General features: G+C 43.3%; 1 protein-coding gene across 4 annotated transcripts in view; it reads right to left on the bottom strand.

The window, feature by feature from the left end:
- Nucleotides 1–20,127, bottom strand: part of CCDC149 (coiled-coil domain containing 149) — a 315,035-nt gene that overhangs the window by 81,572 nt on the left and 213,336 nt on the right. For all 4 annotated transcript variants that reach the window (XM_069202164.1, XM_069202165.1, XM_069202167.1 and 1 more), the window contains exons 9-10: nucleotides 12,504–12,648; nucleotides 9,625–9,701 (exon numbers count right to left, since the gene is read on the bottom strand). In XM_069202164.1, coding sequence (XP_069058265.1) covers nucleotides 9,625–9,701; nucleotides 12,504–12,648 — 222 coding nt within the window. The remainder of the gene's footprint in view (nucleotides 1–9,624; nucleotides 9,702–12,503; nucleotides 12,649–20,127) is intronic.

Below are 20,127 nucleotides of genomic sequence, written 5' to 3'. Positions count from 1 at the left end.
ATGCTTGAGGGTCTCACTAATTTAGTTATATTTGCACCATACCTCAAGGCTACATTGTTGGTAAAGGTATCAGCAGCATATCTTGCCCCGGGAAGTTCCTACGTTCATGTACAGTGCGACTTCATCCAAAGGACACAACACTGTGCTTAAGTTCATGTACTGGTACTAATGAGTATGCTTTCAGGGTGGATTGAAGTTTGCCCATGTGCTGTGCTCAGGCCTTCACTGTAGGACACAGACTATATTTACATTTTAGTTTTAGGATTCAATCAGGCCTGGAAGTGACAACTGGAAGTGACAAAGGAACTCATTTTCTGTCAATGTAGTTCAGGAACTGTGCAAAGCTTGAAAGACTCAACAACATGTTTGTTATATAAATCTCTCTCAGTTCTCTAGAAAAGTGGAGCAGCATAACAGAACTGAACAAATAAACTAACACATGCAATGAAGGCAAGGATAAGTGCCTGGTGTCTTACCCCTTAGCACTCTGGTCAATTTGAGCCACTGCCACTCAAAAGACTAAATTGAACCAATCTGAAAGTTTAATGGGCTTGATTTACATATACCTGAAGCTGTGACTCTGCAATACCGCAAACAACTCTCTCAAAAGCTTTTTGACCCGAGCCCAAGCTGCAAGGCTCACCAGCCCAAATGAAGCCTTTCATAATATACAACCCAAGGCTGAATTTATGCAAAGATCCAAAAGTGGAAGTCAGCATTCTAACCCAAGGTCAAGGCCTGTAGCGAGTCCTGCTCAACACCAACAGTGCTCTCAAGTGACATGGAGTGTGTCGTTGGTTCCACACAATGCTCTGCATATGAATACATGGAAGTGAAAGACACAGGTGAGAGAGCAACTTTATGAATTACACAATTATGTTTATGTGTGCTTAAGCTAGCATAAACAGTCTGGAAATGTAATTTACTGGGTCTTTGCTTGTTCGCACTGACATCAATTTTAAAATTGCTAAAGAAAATGTGACTTTTAGACGAACAAGATTCCTAAGTACACGTTCTTTTCCCTTCTGTATTTTTCATTTTCATTTAGTGATTTTTTTTCTTCTAATGTTCTTATTTGTGTGCCTTTGGTGGAAGCTATGTTTAGATATTCTTGTATGCTGTGATAATCAAGGCTGTTGCTGCCTAGGTCACAGCTGCACTTCAACTCATTTTAAAATGGCTGATTGTTTAGCTTGCTTCATGAGTGCAATGTAATTTCCCTTGTTTGTAGGTTAAATGGGATTCATATTTATTTTATGATTTACACATTGCTTAAAGTAACTTATTTTACGAGCACAATTTCTACAATGTTGACTGGTTTATGGTAAGTATCTTTGTAAGTACAGCCCTGTGATACCACTTCAAGCCATGCGGAGTGTGTTGTTTTTCATTTTTCTGAAACTATAAAATGTGCCCTTTCTGAGATGTGTGCCAATACTTTCCTTGCTTTTATACCGAGCAGTCCCCATGTCAGACTGTTATCTGGCTTTATAATTAGACTTTCCTTTGCTTTGAATGGAGTGATCTCCACGGTAGACTGTCTACTGATTTATCTCTTTTCTCTGAGTAAGACTATATATCGGTCCTCTCGTATATTACTCTCCCTTGACTTATGGACTGGGGAGATTTATACTAGTTCATTACTGAACTGTATTTGGTTGGCTAATTTCCTTATGTTATGACCTCTCACAATTGACTTTATTTTTATGCATTATTAATGCTGATTTGAATCTGACTAACTTTTTGCCTTCTGCAATGATGCTTAATCTTGGCTAAACATTTATGGTTTTGACTTTGGATATTGTCCTGCAAAGGTTTTCTTTATCTGGTCTAGGGCTCATATCCTTTAAGACTCAAGTCCCCAATCGTGCACATTTGCTCTTTGAATTTATTAGTGCAAAAAGTCAAATTTGGACTTGCTAACCAAATGCTCCTACAAGTGTAAAGCAAGGACATCATTAGAATGCAGACACTCCTCCCACCTACAGCTGCGTACTGTCACCTTTGTAGTGAGACGCCTTCCAGCTACCCAACCCCTTGCTTGCTCTATCAACCCTCTTTGCTTCATGCTTGCTTTGGCTGGATCATCATGTGGCTGCTTCAGGTGGGGGCAATCGTGGATTGGGCAATCTGTAGATTTGAGTGCCTACTACTCAAATCTCTACAAGATGCCAGCTCTACAAACAAAACTGTCCTGCACATTTAGGATTAGTACCTGTCTTCTTGTTGGCTGTGATTTCATATGTCCACTGACTGCAATGGAGGAGTGCCAATGAATTACATCGCATTTGTGTTACTCCTGCTAAGATGACAATGCATCTGCCCCTGCTGTTCAATTTGCATATATTTCTCAAGAATAGGTTCGCAAAATTAGAAACAGCATTTTTATGCTATGAAGTTAAGTGCACTGTGTCCATCTGAAACACAGTGCTCCAGTCCCTTTTTGAATCTTTACCCAAGTTGAAATTGCAAGAACAATCTTTCTGTTTGGGGTACTGTTTACCCGCAGAGGCACTGGTAAACTAATTGGAACTTACTATGTCCAAAATGAGTCCTGGACATGATTACCAGCAACAACTGTCTCAAATGAATCATTTCCTCAATAGAACTGTCTTTACAGTGAACATTCTAGTGAGCACTATTGAGCTGTTTCTCTACAGTGCATTCAAAATGCCTAAGCTTTTACTCCACTGTCCCAAAGAGCAAAGGGAAATATTTGCTAATACTCATATTGAAAGTCTTCTTTGCCCACCAAAAGACATGACACACAAAACAGGAAGAGGATGAGAAGGCTCAGAAGGAAAGGATGAACTAAGCCCGCAGAGTCATTAACTGCTTCTGTGCCGCAGACGTAACAGTTACGTCCCACGGCACAGTGCTCCTGTGCAGAGGACGTAACCATTACGTCCTGGACTGGAGCTCAGAATGAGCGCTAGGGCTTATGGGGAAGGCTGAAAGGGGAATCGCTTCCCCTTCCACCCCGACCTCTCCCCCCGTGACGTCTAATCACATCAGCACACGATCGCGTGCTGACCTCATCAGAGGTCGCCTCCCATGCTTGCTTCCAGCGCTATGTGGAAGAGAAATGCTAAGCAATTCTCTTATGCTCGGGAGCAGGGGGCAGGCAGAGACATCAAAAGAAAGGAAAGGCTTTTCCTTTCTTCTGATGTAATTCTGAGCATTCTTTACGATCGGGCTGCAGAAATGCCCACTAGACACCAGGGATTTTTATTGTTGTTGCTATGGGCATGAAAGGGGAGCAATCCCTTGGACAAGGGTCGCTCCCTTGGGGAGCATTTTTTCCTAGGGCCATTTCTGCATCCCTTCCACCCCCGGGGAAGATCAGCCTGTACTAATTAGACCGATCTGCCCATGGGGGGGGGGGATAGAGTGCAAAAGCCAGGGATTGTTGTTTCTTTTTCATGTTTTTTTTTCATTTTTTTTGTTTTTTTATAATGCCTCTGAGGCAAGGCTCGCTCCCCAGGGGGCAATAATTTTATTAGGCCTTTTCTGCTTCCCCGGGGGCAGATCGGCCTCTATTGATTAGGCCGAACTGCTGCCACTAGACATCAGGATTATTTTTTCTTATGCAAGTGGCATAAGGGGAGCAACCCCTTTGGCAACGGCCCCCCCCCAGGGGGGGCAGAAGCCAGTAGACACCAGGGATTTTTTTGGGTTGTTTACATTGATGAGGGGAGCAACCTCTTAGGCAAAGGTCGCTCCCCTGGGGGGTGGGGCAAATAGGGGGCAGATCGTCCCATTTTTATCAGGCCAATCTGCCCCCAAATGAAAGAGAACCTGGTGAGAGCCCCACAAGTCACCCCATCCTGGATTCCCCTAGATGTCTAGTTTTACAAAATGCACAGGTTTGGTAGGCTTCCCTAGGTGCCAGCTGAGCTACAGGCCAAAACCCACAGCTAGGCACTTTAAAAAAACACGTCAGATTTCAATGTAAAAATGTGATGGGTCCATGGTGCATTTCCTGTCGCGGGCATTAGGCCTAGCCAGGCAAGTGAGGTACCATTTGTATCGGGAGACTTGGGGGAACACAGAATAGAAGAGCAAGTGTTATTGCCCCTTTTCTTTCTCTACATTTCTGCCTTCCAAATGTAAGACAGTGTGTAAAAAAGACATCTATTTGAGAAATGCACTGTAATTCACATGCTAGTATGGGGACCCCGGAAATCAGAGATGTGCAAATAACTACTGCTTCTCAACACCTTATCTTGTGCCCAATTTGGAAATACAAAGGTTTCCTTGATACCTATTTTTCACTCTTTATATTTCCGCAAATGAATTGCTGTATGCCCGGTCTAGAATGAAAACCTATATCAAGGTGGAGCTCATTTATTGGCTCTAGGTACCTGGGGTTCTTGATGAACCCACAAGCCCTATATATCCCTGAAACCAGAAGAGTCCAGCAGATGTAACAGTATATTATTATTAAAAAATCTGACATTGCAGGCAAAAGTTATAGAGTAAAACGTGTAGAGAAATGGCTGTTATTTTTCACCTCTATTTAAGTATTTTTTTTTAGCTGTTATTTTATGTAGGAAAACCTTGTAGGATCTACACATATGACCCCTTGCTGAATTCAGAATTTTGTCTGCTTTCAGAAATGTTTAGCTTTCCAGCATTGCTTTGACACCCATTTCTGTCACTAACTGGAAGGAGGCTAAAAGCACAAAAAATAGTAAAAATGTGGTATGTCCCTGTAAAATGCAAAAATGTGGTTTTCTGATTCAAGTCTGCCTGTTCCCGAAAGCTGGGAAGATGGTGATTTTAGCACCACAAACCCTTTGTTGATGCCACTTTCAGGGGAAAAAAACACAAGCCTCCTTCAGCCACCATTTTTTCCTATTTATTTAAAAAAGGGACCATCTTGCTGTATTTTAGCTAATTTCTTGGTCTCCTTCAGAGGAACCCACAAACTCTGGGTACCTCTAGAATCCCAAGGATGTTGGGAAAAAAGGACGCAAATTTGGCGTGGGTCGCTTGTGTGGACAAAAAGTTATGAGGGCCTAAGTGAAAACGTCCCCAAATAGCCAAAAAAGGCTCGGCACAGGAGTGGAAGAGGCCTGGCAGTGAAGGGGTTAAAAGCTGTGAGTAAACAAATCAATGTATACACGTGGCACAAAAGCACATGAAAGGCATCAATATAAGCCACATACAAACCACTGTGATAGCAGTGGATGACGAAAGTAAGATGAAGGAGAGAGAGGCAGATAATGGCAAATCATCTAGAAAGAACTGGGTGCGGGAAAGCAACAACAGGGAGAACATTAGAGAGAGAAGGGTAAAAATAGTAAGACATGAGTAGACAGAAAAGAAGCATTGACTGTACTGGGCAGGTGGGTAGCGATGCCTAAGGAAGGGGCAGCAAACAAGGAAAGATAGAAACAATGCCAAAAGAACCAAGCAAGAAGGCAGTGGGCAAATGACAAAAAAAGGAGGGAGGTATGCACAAGGGTAACCAACAGGGGTATATACTCTAAAAAAATGAGGGACAGGAGGAATTCCAGTGAGATAAAGAGTGAGTAAAGACATGCAGTAAAGCAATGCACTTCTCACTGAGTCCTAAAAGAAAATACCACAGAAACATGCAACAGGAACATAGTTCCCTGACATCAGGTGTGGAGGGATACACTAATAAAATAAAATATAAAGAAACCAATGAAACCTAAATTTGAGTAAACATAAATATTGATAAAAAACAATTGAATCATGTGCAAGAGGTAGACTCAAATCCCACTGTTATTATCAAGACCACATATGGTCCGCAGCGTTCGATACAGTCTCCCACCACACTCTCCTCAACAAACTCCACAACATAGGCATTCAACAAAATGTCCTTAAGTAGGTCACCTCTATACTCTCAGGCAGCACACAGGGCATCTGCCTCCCTCCCTTCACTTCTACACCCAAGAACATCACTTGTGGCTTACCCCAAGAATCCTCCCTCGCAGACGTCATCAGATCCTATTGACTCAATTCAGTCTCTTACGACGATGACACTCATCTAATCCTCTCATTCACCGAAGACCCCCACAATGCCAAAGCCAACTTCTGCAATGCCATTACTAACATCGATGAAAAACAGCTGTCTCAAACTAAACACAGAGAAAACGGAAGACCTGATCTTCGTGTAGAACACCTATGTACAGGACCACAGCTGGTGGCCAGCAGAACTCGGATCAACGCCCTCTCCAACAAACCACAAACGAAACCTCAGTATCATCAACTGCCAACTATTCATGAATCGACAAGTTAACTCAGTCGCCTCCTGCTTCTACATCGTCCGTATGCTCCGTTGAATCTTAAAATGGATCCCTACCGACATCAGAAAGACAGTCACACACGTCCTGGTCACCAGCTGCCTCAACTATGGCAACGGTCTCTACGCCGGAGTATCCTCCCAGCTACTTAAAAGACTCCAGACTCTACAGAACACTGCAGTCAGAATCATCCTCAACCTCCCCAAGCACTGAAGCATCACCCCACACTTCAGGGACCTCCACTGGCTCCTCATCCGGAGAAGATGCCAATTCAAAATTCTCACATTCGCATAAAATGCTCTCGACAACCTAGGGCCATCCTATATCAACCATTGACTCAGCTCTACGTCCCTGCAAGACAACCCCGTTACTCCTCGCTAAACCTTGCACACACACCAATCGCAGCTGCAGCGGAGGCCGCTCCTTCTCCTACATAGCAGCCAAGTCTGGAACAGCCTACCCCTCCAACTCCGAACAGCACCCTCCCTGGCAGGCTTCAGAAGGAGACAAGATGTGGCTTTTCGACAGAGACACAGCACCATCAGTGCCCAGATACCCTTAGGGGTGATAGTGCTGCACTTTACAAATGCTATGATTGATTGATAAAAAGTAATACTCCATGCCACCTAAACCAAACACGCCTTAACAATACAACACAGAAGCCATGGTTTTGTTATAAACCCCATGGTATATTGTGTAGTACTCTGTCCTTTGAGCAATGGTCTGCCAAAAACAATTGTGAACAGTCAACATAAAACTTCAATTGTTACTTATAATAATGCCTCCATACAAACTATCTAATAGCTAAATGACAGCACTGCCTGGAATAAACAGACCAAAAATAAATGTTGCAGTCACACTATGTGTACTGGACGAAGAAATACACTATCCAAAAGCTTAAACATATTGTATATATAAATCAATAGTCATAACAATTAGAATATTTCATTTAGTTCAGTGCAATTTTGGACACCATTGCACAAAATTAAAACTTTTGACCATTAACGTCTGATGCTAATTTAAAAATAAATGGAAAAAAATAAAGTCACTGATTTTCTTCTCCAAGAATATGTTTTTTTAAGACTTTAAAGTCCATAGGCTCAGCAAAACCAAACAAAGAATGAAGGTTGATACAGACTGGAAATTTTTTTTTTTTTTTTTCAGTAGTCTTTCTCCTATCAAGCCACATATCCATTTTGCAAAACATATCTGTTCTGCTCTTCAGGAGAGAATTATTCATCTGTAGGAAAAATAATCAAAGTGCCCAGCTTACTAAATGTACAAGAATGCAATACTGTTGAGCTTGGCCCTGTAAAACATACAGTTTCCTGAATAAATGGCATGATCAATTCCTGCAACACAATGCGGCTAGGCTTGGGGGAACTTCTGAGTTTTCCTTGTGAAAATGCTGGAGGTTGATAAGTAAAGGAAGAACCCTCAAAGCTGTGATGGTATTCAGGTTTCCTCAGATATCTGACTGACAGATGGTGAAGATGCTGGCACACATGCTCTCTGTATCCTCAAAGAGATTAGCACACAGACAGTCAGATAGAGTGAGGAAAGGCTGCGGCCTGGAAGATCAGCAGCACTGTATCTCCACACATAGCAGACAGTGATTGGGGACTCCTGTGTCTCTTGGGCACTGTTCCTCCACTGGAATATAAAGGAGTATACAGTGGATGCTGTGATAAACTCAGGCACAAGCTTGCAATCTCTGTCATAGAAAGCAATAGGAGGGGCAAAAGCAAGATTTACCGCAGTGCGTAGCAACCAGGAAGGCAATCTTGGGAAACCGCGATCAAACCATGGATCTGAAACAGCTTCCATTTTTTTTAATAATCTCTTCCAATACAAAGAAAACAGAAGCCTAAGGAAAGGAGAGATGTTTCTCTCCAAACAGGTCTCTAAGGCAGAAGTCTTTTACCTCGCAGTTTCAAAGTAAGGCTTACCCTTTCAAACATGTTCTCATGGAAATCCTTTAGAAGATTCAAAGAACAATACCATGTTTTGTATAAGAACTGATGGTTCCACAGGAAACAACAAGCTGTATCAAGGGATATTGGATTTATGATTACTAATAACTTTAGGAGCGCTGGACCAGTTTGTGGATACATTTTGAGGGGGTAAGTCACGGGGAGGAACATTTTATTACATACACATATCCACCCACTCCCAACCTGGGGACAACCAGTGTGTTTCCATGTGTTTGACAAATTGTAACAGTAATAACAGGTGTAATGTGTATTCCTTACCACAATTGAAATGTATTCCTTTGTAAACTTAACAAAAATGTGTTCTTCAAAAATGTCCCTCCACCAAGGTTCAGTATGCCATAAGCGTATGTTGTTACTGCGGTTAAATACAGGTGATAACAGGACCACTGAGCCACAGTCAAGTTTAAAATATACAACCTCTCTTCCGTTACTGGCCCACATGTTCTGCTACATTACCAAACCACCCTCCACTATGATCTCACAAAAACAGACCCATGTGGGGAGACAGGTGGGGCTCTGGATGGCTGCCCCTTTTGTGTGTAAGCTTTAGTCTGGTACTGCAGACACTTCATTGATCTAGTCAACTGTACAATGATACCTAGTAGAAATAGGTTCAGAGGCCAGGAAAGACAGGAAAGGCAGTAGAAGACCACATCTATAGATATTACTGAGGTTCTGAGGATCCTTACTCAGACACTGGACATGGTATTTGTTATAGCTACAGGGACAACCAGACCAAACAGTGTGGGTTCTGTAAATGAATTTTAGCTTGACATTGGAAGCATCACTGGTTCAGATTAAATTCCTCTCAGTGTCCAGAGTTGCCGCATTAAAGTAGAAATTTTAGTCCCAAGACAAACAAAATGCTCCCAAGGACATTACCAGATACTGTCAAACAAGTCTACATTACCCATAAGGCCTTTTGCTTGTTCTTGCATGGCAGACACTTATGTTCCTAAGTCCACAATCTTCTCACCTGACAAGTGCTTTGCATCAAGTATATTAGAGTCACAACATAACTTGGAGGGACTCCTCTTGCCAGCCCTCAGGAGCTCCTTGAACTCGAGCCAGGCATGGAAGTGGATCATACTGTACGTGCGTAAGTGGGAGAATGCTACTAGAGCTCAGAGGAGTTAAGATTTGATCTATTTTGTGAATACCCGAATTTACCAACTCCTGGCCTGCACATATTCATAAGAGATGCAGTCTTTAAGAATTTATGCATAAAAGGTGAAGTGTTTCTTCATGGATACATGTAAACTAAACATATATTTACAATTACAATAAACAATTCCATTAAAGAAATAGGGGGGGAATTGTTCAGTGGCAGGATTTGTTTCTACAAATGCACTAACCTGGAAGACTCCACAAACCAGACACCTCTAGTGTTCTCAACTTTTTCTCCAATTCTGCAACACGATTGCCTAAAATTCTGCAAGGAAAAATAATATAACATATTCTTAACTGAGAAAACTCCTCTTTCAAAGCTATCTTATGAGGGCCGAAGAATGCAAATACATAGCAGTATCTAATTTAAACTGGCAGGGTTCACAATGATAAATAAATAAACAAGCAACGTTTTTTGTGAATGAATTGAGGAATATGAGTCGAAAGGAAGGGCTCAAAGTACTTTCAGGCAAATATGTAGAGAGACAAAAATCACAGAAAAGGAGGAAGATTTAAGTGGCAGTAAAATATATATAGTAGCAGCAGGAACACAATGAAGAATGAGGGAGTGAAGAAACTATAAGCATAGGAAGAATAAGAAATAGCACACAGTAGAGAAATAATGGTAAGCAAGAGTATTTTGAACAAAGATAAGGGGTCTGACGAGGACTGTATTTTCTACAGGGAAATAAATTGTGTTAGTGAGGGCAAGAGAGACAACAGAAAAGATTAAAACTTGCTGAGGGAGGAAACTGGAGTAGTCATTAAACTGGAGCAATAAAAGTGATACAAATAAGAGAAAGGGGGGTTTCAAACAAGTGGAAATGTCTAAACTCTATTAACACAAAGTCAGCGGAATCACAAGTAGGCAGCAGGAATTTATAAATGTGCCAGCGTATCTCTTGATCACTTTACTGAAAGATTTGGCTGATTGAAATTACCACTAAAGTACAACTCTATGAGTTCAGCGAACTAGCATGGCTAATGTAGCTTTATGTTGTTTTAAAAGCCAGTGTATTGTGCATACAGTAGTTATCCTCTGTTAACTATCGTGAGAAAGTGTGTGAAAAATATTTGGAAAGTGAGAGGAAGAAGGGCTCAAGAATAGAAAAACATTATTTCCAATGGGATTCTAAACATTTGGGCTTAACATCAGACATCATATTTTCGTTTTGATATAAGTGAAACAAAGTATAAAAAATGTAAGTGTTACCAAATATGAAATGCAAATATTAACAACAAATAATAAAGTACATGATTAAAGTTTCACAAACACAATAGTCAAGGGCAATAAAGGTCTAAAATCGTATCGAAAGTACACAGCCAGAGACAGTAATAGGTCAAAACTTCATTTGCTAAGGGTATGTGTAACAGGAGGAGTCAGGTTTACAACAGGACAACATTTAATAAGGCTGAAGTGCACCTACCAGTCGACATCCTGTGGAGGTTAGAGACAATAAGTTGAAGGTATGAAAAGCACTTATGTGATGTAAAAAGAATGATAAAACTGTCTAGCCACTATCCTAGGGCGGCGTCCTACAAATTTAAAACCTTCAACTGATGTTCGATTAAACCAACATTATTAATCCAGTGCTATTCTCTTGCAGGCCTGTCCTGTATGCTCTGTGTGCTACTACTCTCTGTATCCGACATACTCCACAGAACAAACATGTTCTGTACATTCAAAATGTACCTTTACTCTTGGAATCCAGGCTATGTTAGAGACTCAGTACCTGCCTTTACATTCTGTATTCTGTAAATCCTGTTCATTCTCCTGTATATTTACTCTCTGTAACCCATGTCATGTATACCTAGTATGTGCCTTTATACTGTAATTTTAGTTGTAATTGCATTTATATAGCGCGTACAACCCCTTTTACATCAGGAAGCACGCTACTCCAAAACCAAGTAGCCAGCTTATCCTGTATGCTCAGTAAGTGCCTTTACTTTCTGTATCTCTTCTGTGCATTTAATATGTGAGTTTATTCTTTCCATTCAGCCTATGTTGCACAATCAGCAAGTGCTGTTCCTCTATATCTAGCCTGTCCAGTACATTTAGCTTGAACTCTTACTCAAAGACCAGTCAACTAACTGGCCTCATCCCATTATAGCCAACTTCTATGATGGACAACCCCCAATAGACTGATATCATCATAAGTTATATAAGGCTTGACAGTGTTGGTGACTACAGTAGGCCGTCTGTCTCTAATGGACACATGATGGTTCCTGGGGGCTGGCAGGACACAGACAGTGTAAACTGATGAATGCAGCTGGCTGGTTCCTCAGGAGAGGTATGGAGAGTTATAATAGCTCAGGACACCGACTCCTGCTTCCATCTCTCCCATGGTCTCCACCACAGTAAGCTTACATGGGGGCTACCATAGCCTGCCCACGATGGCACATTCAGGATGAGCAGGGAATCTTTTGTGTGTATTTTCTAAAATACATAAGTGCAGTTTGCTTAAACACTCTGTTATGTTTGGGACATTGCTCAGTATGTGTTCTCAATCCTTTTTTAATTATAATTAATGCTACTAGTATGCCATAGGAAAGCTTTCCTTCGTTGCATAAAAAAGGATAACGGTGCCATTCTTACATCACTATGTGCAGCCATGATGCATGGTACTGGACTGGGCTGGACTGTAACTTTTTACCTTTGCCCCACTTCTGTAATACAAATTAAAATGTTTCCCTTGGTCACTGTCAACTACAACAAAATATAACCATATTTTATAATACTGGATGAGTAGCAAAGATATGTTGACTACATAATGTCGTGGTTGCTACCGGTGAGATTCTCCAGTGACATTTTAATTACAGAAATTAAACCAAAGTCTTAGACAGTGGCATTTATAGACCTAATGACAGTATGTAATACAAGCTCGACTACGACTATGAAAGAAATCTAAGAGCAAAAATGATGTTGCTCACCTCCCCAGACACAAGAGGATATTACACAGCGTGTAACTCCATACAGGATTCCATGCTGGAGAAACATACAATTCTGTAAATATTAATAGAAAAAGCTGTTGTACAGTGCTCTAAAAATACGTCTCCTGAAACTTACTTGTTGGTCTGTCTTTGGTGCTGAATGACCATGTTTTTTTCATGAATGGTCTCCAGCAGTGCAGTCGCCAAAGATTTCAAGTCTGAGATGGACTGTGGAGTGGCGGGCAAGCTGCAGCCATGCTCTTCAGACAACAGCTCCTGAACTAGAAAGTGCAATGTCAAAAGAACACACACCCAAGAATTAATACAGTAAAAGTAAAATATAGTTACTAATTCCTTTTTGAAAATAACTTAGGTAGTTAGTTAAATAAACAGACACCCAAGTATAGCAGCATTAAAAAACATCAAATACATAAAATGGAATAAAAAAAAAAAAAGAAACATGTTGGCCAGATCTCGGTGCGTACCATGCATGCAACTGTGTTACATTTGGGGACTGAGGTGGACTTAGGATTGTTAATGCTACTTCTTTGGCCAAATCTTCCATATGTGATAGTTAGGAGAGTTGGGGTGGAAAAGTCCCTCGTATGGTGATGGATGTGCACCCCTGCCCTGAATGTGCCCTAACTGTAATGATGTCTGGATCCCCAGTCCATCCCTGGATTTTTGTTGTCATAGGCAAACATGGATCATGTATGTGCGTCACAACATGGGCCTGTCTCACAAATTGTATTATATGGTCCTGAGCGGTGCCCAAAGTGCTATGTTTATAGGGGTGAAAGGCTACTGCCTTTGCCAGACGTTAAGCAGCATGAGGACCATGGTGACAGCATACTGTGCAGTGATCAGTATGAGTGAACATGTCCTTTTTACCTGTGTCAGTAAGGCCTAAATGCTCACTCATTTAAAGTTCAGATGCTGTGTCCTTCACTCACCTCAGGCCTACGTCAGTTTTGGAGTGAAGTGCTGCACAGTGCATGTGTGGTACACTTGTGGTGGATGTATGGGTGTCTGTGTGTGGTACAATACACAGGTAATGAATTGCTGTGCAGTGTGTGTATATTATGCATGTGCTGGGTGTGTGTGTGCCCGTGAAGGGTATAATACATGAAGTGCTGTGCAGTGCATGTATGCTATATGCATGTGCTTGGAATATGTGTGCCTGTGAAGGGCACAATACATAGACAACTCTGGGTCCATTTTGGGAGACACAGGGCTGACTGCAGGAACATGAATAATGGAGCAAGAGGAATCCCCCAAGGCAGATTTGTGTATTGCTGCATCCCTGTAAGCTGGGTGCAACACACACTGGAGCAAGGAGAGGCAGGCTCTCCAGGACACTTCAAAGGTTGCTATGTTATTCAGAGAGAGGTCACTGGGAATGGGACTGGGCACATATCAGGGAAGAGGAGAGGGTGTGTCGGGCTGGAACCTGGAATAAACCTTTGATACGCATATCACTGTGGCTGACATCCAGGTGTGAACCTCTAGTCACTCCAAGGGCTGTGTTGTGGGTTGTCAGATTTGAAATTGCTCCTGCTGTGACAGGCTGCTTTCTGGAGGAAGGGCAAGGCAAAGGCGAGGGCACTTAAAAAAAAGCAGACCCCCAACATAAACTTCAAAGACTCGGACTCTAAATAATATTTGATGTCTGGAAATGGTCACTAAGGGGAGCTTGAGCCTCTCACCCCACTATTGTGAACTGTCAAGCAGCCAGATTTGCTGTGCTTGGAGAAGAAGCTCTGGAGGACAAGTGACAGGGGCACCAAGACCAGGTAAAGACCATGATCTGGTCAAGGCCACCTTCAGAGGAACATGGTCACTGTGTTGACCTGAGCAGGCCCTAGAAGAGACTGAGGAACAGCACCAGGAGAGCTGCATCCCCCCACCAGTGGGGAAGAACGTAAGAAACTTACCAGGAGGAACTTAGAGGACTCCCCACCAGCCGCTACAGGCTCACGTGTGAGGTACTTGAAGACACCCAGATACAGCCCTCTCAGGGCACACTTGTGAAGGACTTACTGGAGGCAGCTGCTCCATCTTCAGCTCCCACAAAGCAGATGCACTCAGAGATACTGGTTGCTTGGATCCTGCTGGTGAGGGTAAGACTGACTGTTCGGCCACACAGCCCCGGGGGATCTGCTTCAGCGCTGGAACACTCTTGACTTTAATAAAGAGCCGAATTGGGACTCCTGAGACTTGGACTGCTAGTGGGGTTTAACCTGAATGTCGCCTATAGTGAATGGGGAATAACCAGTACCACAAGAGCGAGTGAAGCTCAGGGACCTCTAGTGGTACTCCAGTGGTACTACAACTCTGACCTCAGGGAACTGTGTGTATATTGAATTGAAAATGTCACTTACCCAGTGTACATCTGTTCGTGGCATCAGTCGCAGTAGATTCGCATGTTCTGCAATAGCTCGCCATCTGGTGTTGGGCCGGAGTGTTACAAGTTGTTTTTCTTAGAAGAAGTCTTTCGAGTCACGGGACCGAGTGACTCCTCCTTTTGTCTCCATTGCGCATGGGCGTCGACTCCATCTTCGATTGTTTTTCCCCGCAGAGGGTGAGGTAGGAGTTGAATTGTAGTAATAGTGCCCATGCAATGGAGTGACTAAGTATGCACCTATTTAAGGTTGAGATGATACATATATAAATAATTGAAGGTAACTTCCAAACTGCTACAGGCTCCCGGGGAGGCGGGTGGGCACATGCGAATCTACTGCGACTGATGCCACGAACAGATGTACACTGGGTAAGTGACATTTTCAGTTCGATGGCATCTGTCGCTGTAGATACGCATGTTCTGCATAGACTAGTAAGCAGTTATTTCCCCAAAAGCGGTGGATCAGCCTGTAGGAGTGGAAGTAGTCTGAAATAATGTCCTTAATACGGCTTGACCTACTGTGGCTTGTTGTGCGGATAACACGTCTACACAGTAGTGCTTGGTGAATGTGTGAGGCGTAGACCATGTGGCTGCCTTACATATTTCTTGCATTGGGATGTTTCCTAGAAAGGCCATGGTAGCACCTTTCTTTCTGGTTGAGTGTGCCCTTGGTGTAATGGGCAGCTGTCGTTTAGCTTTAAGGTAGCAGATTTGGATGCATTTAACTATCCATCTGGCTATACCTTGTTTTGAAATTGGGTTTCCTGCGTGAGGTTTTTGAAAGGCAATAAAGAGTTGTTTAGTCTTTCTGATGTTTTTTGTTCTGTCAATGTAATACATCAATGCTCTTTTGACATCTAATGTATGTAGTGCCCTTTCAGCTACGGTATCTGGCTGTGGAAAGAACACTGGAAGTTCCACTGTTTGATTTAGATGGAACGGTGAAATAACCTTTGGCAAAAATTTAGGATTGGTCCTTAGGACGACTTTATTTTTGTGTAGTTGTATAAAAGGTTCCTGTATTGTAAACGCCTGAATCTCGCTTACTCTTCTTAGGGAAGTAATGGCGATGAGAAATGCCACCTTCCAGGTTAGGAACTGTATTTCGCAGGAGTGCATGGGTTCAAAAGGTGGACCCATAAGTCTAGTTAGGACAACATTTAGGTTCCATGAAGGAACAGGTAGTGTTCTTGGTGGTATAATTCTCCTAAGGCCCTCCATGAATGCTTTAATGACTGGTATCTTATATAGGGAAGTTGAATAGGTAGTCTGCAGGTATGCAGATATTGCTGCAAGGTGAATCTTAATGGAAGAAAAAGCTAGGTTAGATTTTTGTAAGTGAAGCAAGTAACCCACTACATGTTCTGGAGTTGTGTGTAATGGTTGTATTTGATTAATATGGCAGTAGCAAACAAACCTCTTCCATTTACTTGCATAGCAGTGCCTGGTGGATGGCCTTCTGGCTTGTTTTATGACTTCCATACATTCTTGTGTAAGTTGTAAGTGCCCGAATTCTAGGATTTCAGGAGCCAGATTGCTAGATTCAGCGATGCTGGATCTGGGTGTCTGATCTTTTGGTTGTGCTGTGTCAACAGATCTGGCCTGTTGGGCAATTTGATGCAGGGTACCACTGATAGGTCTAGCAGCGTTGTGTACCAGGGTTGCCTTGCCCAAGTTGGTGCTATCAATATGAGTTTGAGTTTGCTTTGACTGAGTTTGTTTACCAGGTAAGGAAGGAGAGGGAGAGGAGGAAAAGCGTAAGCAAATATCCCTGACCAGTTCATCCATAGGGCATTGCCTTGGGATTGTTTGTGTGGGTATCTGGATGCGAAGTTTTGGCATTTTGCGTTCTCCCTTGTCGCAAACAAGTCTATCTGAGGTGTTCCCCAGAGTTTGAAATAAGTGTTCAGAATTTGGGGGTGAATTTCCCATTCGTGGACCTGTTGGTGATCTCGAGAGAGATTGTCTGCGAGTTGATTTTGGATCCCTGGTATAAACTGTGCAATTAGGCGAATTTGGTTGTGAATTGCCCAATGCCAAATTTTCTGTGCTAGCAGGCTTAACTGCGTGGAGTGCGTCCCTCCCTGCTTGTTTAGATAATACATTGTTGTCATGTTGTCTGTTTTGACGAGAATGTATTTATGAACTATTATTGGTTGGAAAGCTTTTAGTGCTTGAAAAACTGCTAGAAGTTCTAGGTGATTGATATGCAGTTTTGTTTGATGTACGTTCCATTGTCCTTGTATGCTGTGTTGATCGAGGTGTGCTCCCCACCCTGTCATGGAAGCATCTGTTGTTATTACGTATTGTGGCACTGGGTCTTGGAAAGGCCGCCCCTTGTTTAAATTTATGTTGTTCCACCACAGAAGCGAGAGGTAAGTTTGGCGGTCTATTAACACCAGATCTAGAAGGTGACCCTGTGCTTGAGACCACTGTGATGCTAGGCATTGTTGTAAGGGCCTCATGTGCAGTCTTGCGTTTGGGACAATGGCTATGCATGATGACATCATGCCTAGGAGTTGTAATACCATCTTTGCCTGTATCTTTTGTGTTGGATACATGCGTTGTATGATGGTGTTGAAATTTAGAATTCTTTGTGGACTTGGAGTGGCTACTCCTTTTGATGTGTCTATTATGGCTCCTAGGTATTGTTGTACCTTGCGCGGCAGAATGTTGGATTTTGTAAAGTTGACGGTGAACCCGAGTTTGAAGAGGGTTTGTATGATCTGATTTGTGTGATTTGAGCACTGTATGAACGAATGGGCCTTGATTAGCCAGTCGTCCAAATATGGGAACACATGTATTTGCTGCCTTCTTATGTGTGCAGCGACTACCGCTAGACATTTGGTAAAGACTCTTGGTGCGGTTGTTAATCCGAAAGGCAGTACCTTGAATTGGTAATGTATTCCTTTGAATACAAACCTTAGGTATTTCCTGTGCGATGGGTGTATTGGTATATGGAAATAAGCATCCTTGAGGTCTAAAGTTGCCATGTAGTGGTGTAGTTTTAGCAATGGCAATACTTCTTGTAGTGTGACCATGTGGATGTGGTCTGATTTGATGAAAGTGTTCACTACTCTGAGGTCTAGGATTGGTCTCAGCGTTTTGTCCTTCTTTGGTATCAGAAAGTACAGTGAGTAAACTCCTGTGTTTATTTGTGTGTTTGGCACTAATTCGATTGCATTGTTTTGCAATAGTGCCTGCACTTCTATCTCCAGGAGATTGGAATGGTGTGTTGTTAAATTTTGTGCTTTTGGTGGTATGTTTGGAGGGAATTGTAGAAATTCTATGCAATAACCATGTTGGATAATTGCTAGAACCCAAGTGTCTGTAGTGATTTCCTCCCATGCTTTGTAATAATGACCTATTCTTCCCCCCACTGGTGTTGTGTGGAGGGGGTGAGTGACATGTGAGTCATTGTTTAGTAGTAGGGGTTTTGGGGCTTTGAAATCTCCCTCTATTTCTAGGGAATTGCCCTCCTCTATATTGTCCCCGAAAACCTCCTCTATACTGTCCCTGGTAAGTGGACGGTGTTGCTTGTGAGGTGCTGGCTTGTGTGCTTTGACCCCGAAACCCCCCTCGAAAGGGCGTTTTACGGAATGTGCTGTAATTCCCTCTGCTCTGCGGGGAGTAGAGTGCGCCCATGGCTTTGGCAGTGTCCGTATCTTTTTTGAGTTTCTCAATCGCTGTGTCCACTTCTGGACCGAACAGTTCTTTTTCATTAAAAGGCATATTGAGAACTGCTTGTTGAATCTCTGGTTTAAATCCAGACGTTCGGAGCCATGCATGCCTTCTGATAGTTACAGATGTATTAATTGTCCGTGCAGCTGTATCTGCAGCGTCCATGGAGGAACGTATCTGGTTGTTGGAGATGGTCTGTCCCTCCTCAACCACTTGTTTTGCCCTATTTTGGAAGTCCTTGGGCAGATGTTCAATGAGATGTTGCATCTCGTCCCAGTGGGCTCTGTCATAGCGCGCAAGTAGTGCCTGGGAGTTCGCGATGCGCCACTGGTTTGCAGCTTGTGCTGCGACTCTTTTACCAGCTGCATCGAACTTGCGGCTTTCTTTATCTGGGGGTGGTGCATCTCCAGATGTGTGAGAGTTGGCCCTTTTCCTAGCTGCTCCTACAACAACAGAGTCTGGTGGCAGCTGTGTAGTGATGAAAACCGGGTCCGTAGGAGGCGGCTTATACTTTTTTTCCACCCTTGGTGTGATTGCCCTACTTTTGACCGGCTCCTTAAATATGTCTTTTGCGTGCCGGAGCATACCAGGGAGCATAGGCAGGCTTTGGTATGAGCTGTGGGTGGAGGAGAGTGTGTTGAACAAGAAATCATCCTCGACCTGTTCTGAGTGGAGGCTTACGTTGTGAAATTGTGCTGCTCTAGCCACCACCTGAGAGTACGCGGTGCTGTCTTCTGGTGGAGATGGCTTTGTAGGGTATGCCTCCGGGCTGTTATCTGACACTGGGGCGTCGTATAGGTCCCACGCGTCCTGATCTTGGTCACCCTGGCTCATGGTGGTGTGAGCTGGGGAGTGTGATGGAGTTTGTGCTGGTGAAACGTTAATCACGGGCGGAGGAGAGGGTGGTGGTGTAACTCTTTTCACCACTTTTGGTTGTGGTGCTTGTTCCGTCTGGAACTCCAACCTTCTTTTTCTCTTAATGGGGGGAAGGGTGCTTATTTTTCCTGTCCCCTGCTGAATGAAGATACGCTTTTGCGTATGGTCCACATCAGTTGCTTGTAGCTCTTCCTCAAACCTATGCTTTTGCATTTGGGAGGTTAGCGAGTGCTCTTCTGTATAAGAGCCTGAAGCTGGGTCGCTTGCAGTTTGTTTCGGCATCGAAACTTTGTCTGCGTGTTTTTTCGGCTCCGAGGTGACTTTTTTCCTTTTCGGGGCTGAAACCTCTCGGCGTCGATCTGTTTCGGTGCCGCTGTCTCGGCGTCGAGCCGTGTCCACACCGGCATCTCGGTGTCGAGGCTTATCTCCAGCACTTTCTCGGTCCCGAGAAGGCTGCGTGCCGGTGTCTCGACCGGAGTCGGACGATCTCGGCACTGTTTGGGCCTTTTTCGGTGCCGACGGTCGGTCACTGAATTTATGGGTCGAGCCATGGCCTGGTGGCAGTGGCGTCCCCTGGGCCTTGTAAATGTTTCTTTGTGTGGTTTTCGACGTCTTACTCACGGTTTGTGTATCGTCGAATCCTTCGGAGTCTGAGTCTTGGATCGAGAAGGTACCTTCTTCTTCCTGTTCCTCGAACTCCCGTTGGGCTGTCGGTGCGGACGCCATTTGAAGTCTTCTGGCTCGACGGTCTCGGAGTGTTTTTCGGGACCGGAACGCACGACAGGCCTCGCAGGTGTCTTCG

The sequence above is a fragment of the Pleurodeles waltl genome, chromosome 1_2 (assembly GCF_031143425.1).
Source record: "Pleurodeles waltl isolate 20211129_DDA chromosome 1_2, aPleWal1.hap1.20221129, whole genome shotgun sequence".
Lineage (NCBI taxonomy): Eukaryota > Metazoa > Chordata > Amphibia > Caudata > Salamandridae > Pleurodeles > Pleurodeles waltl.
Note: the sequence above shows the minus strand (reverse complement) of the source record. Positions and strands in the feature narration are given on the sequence as shown.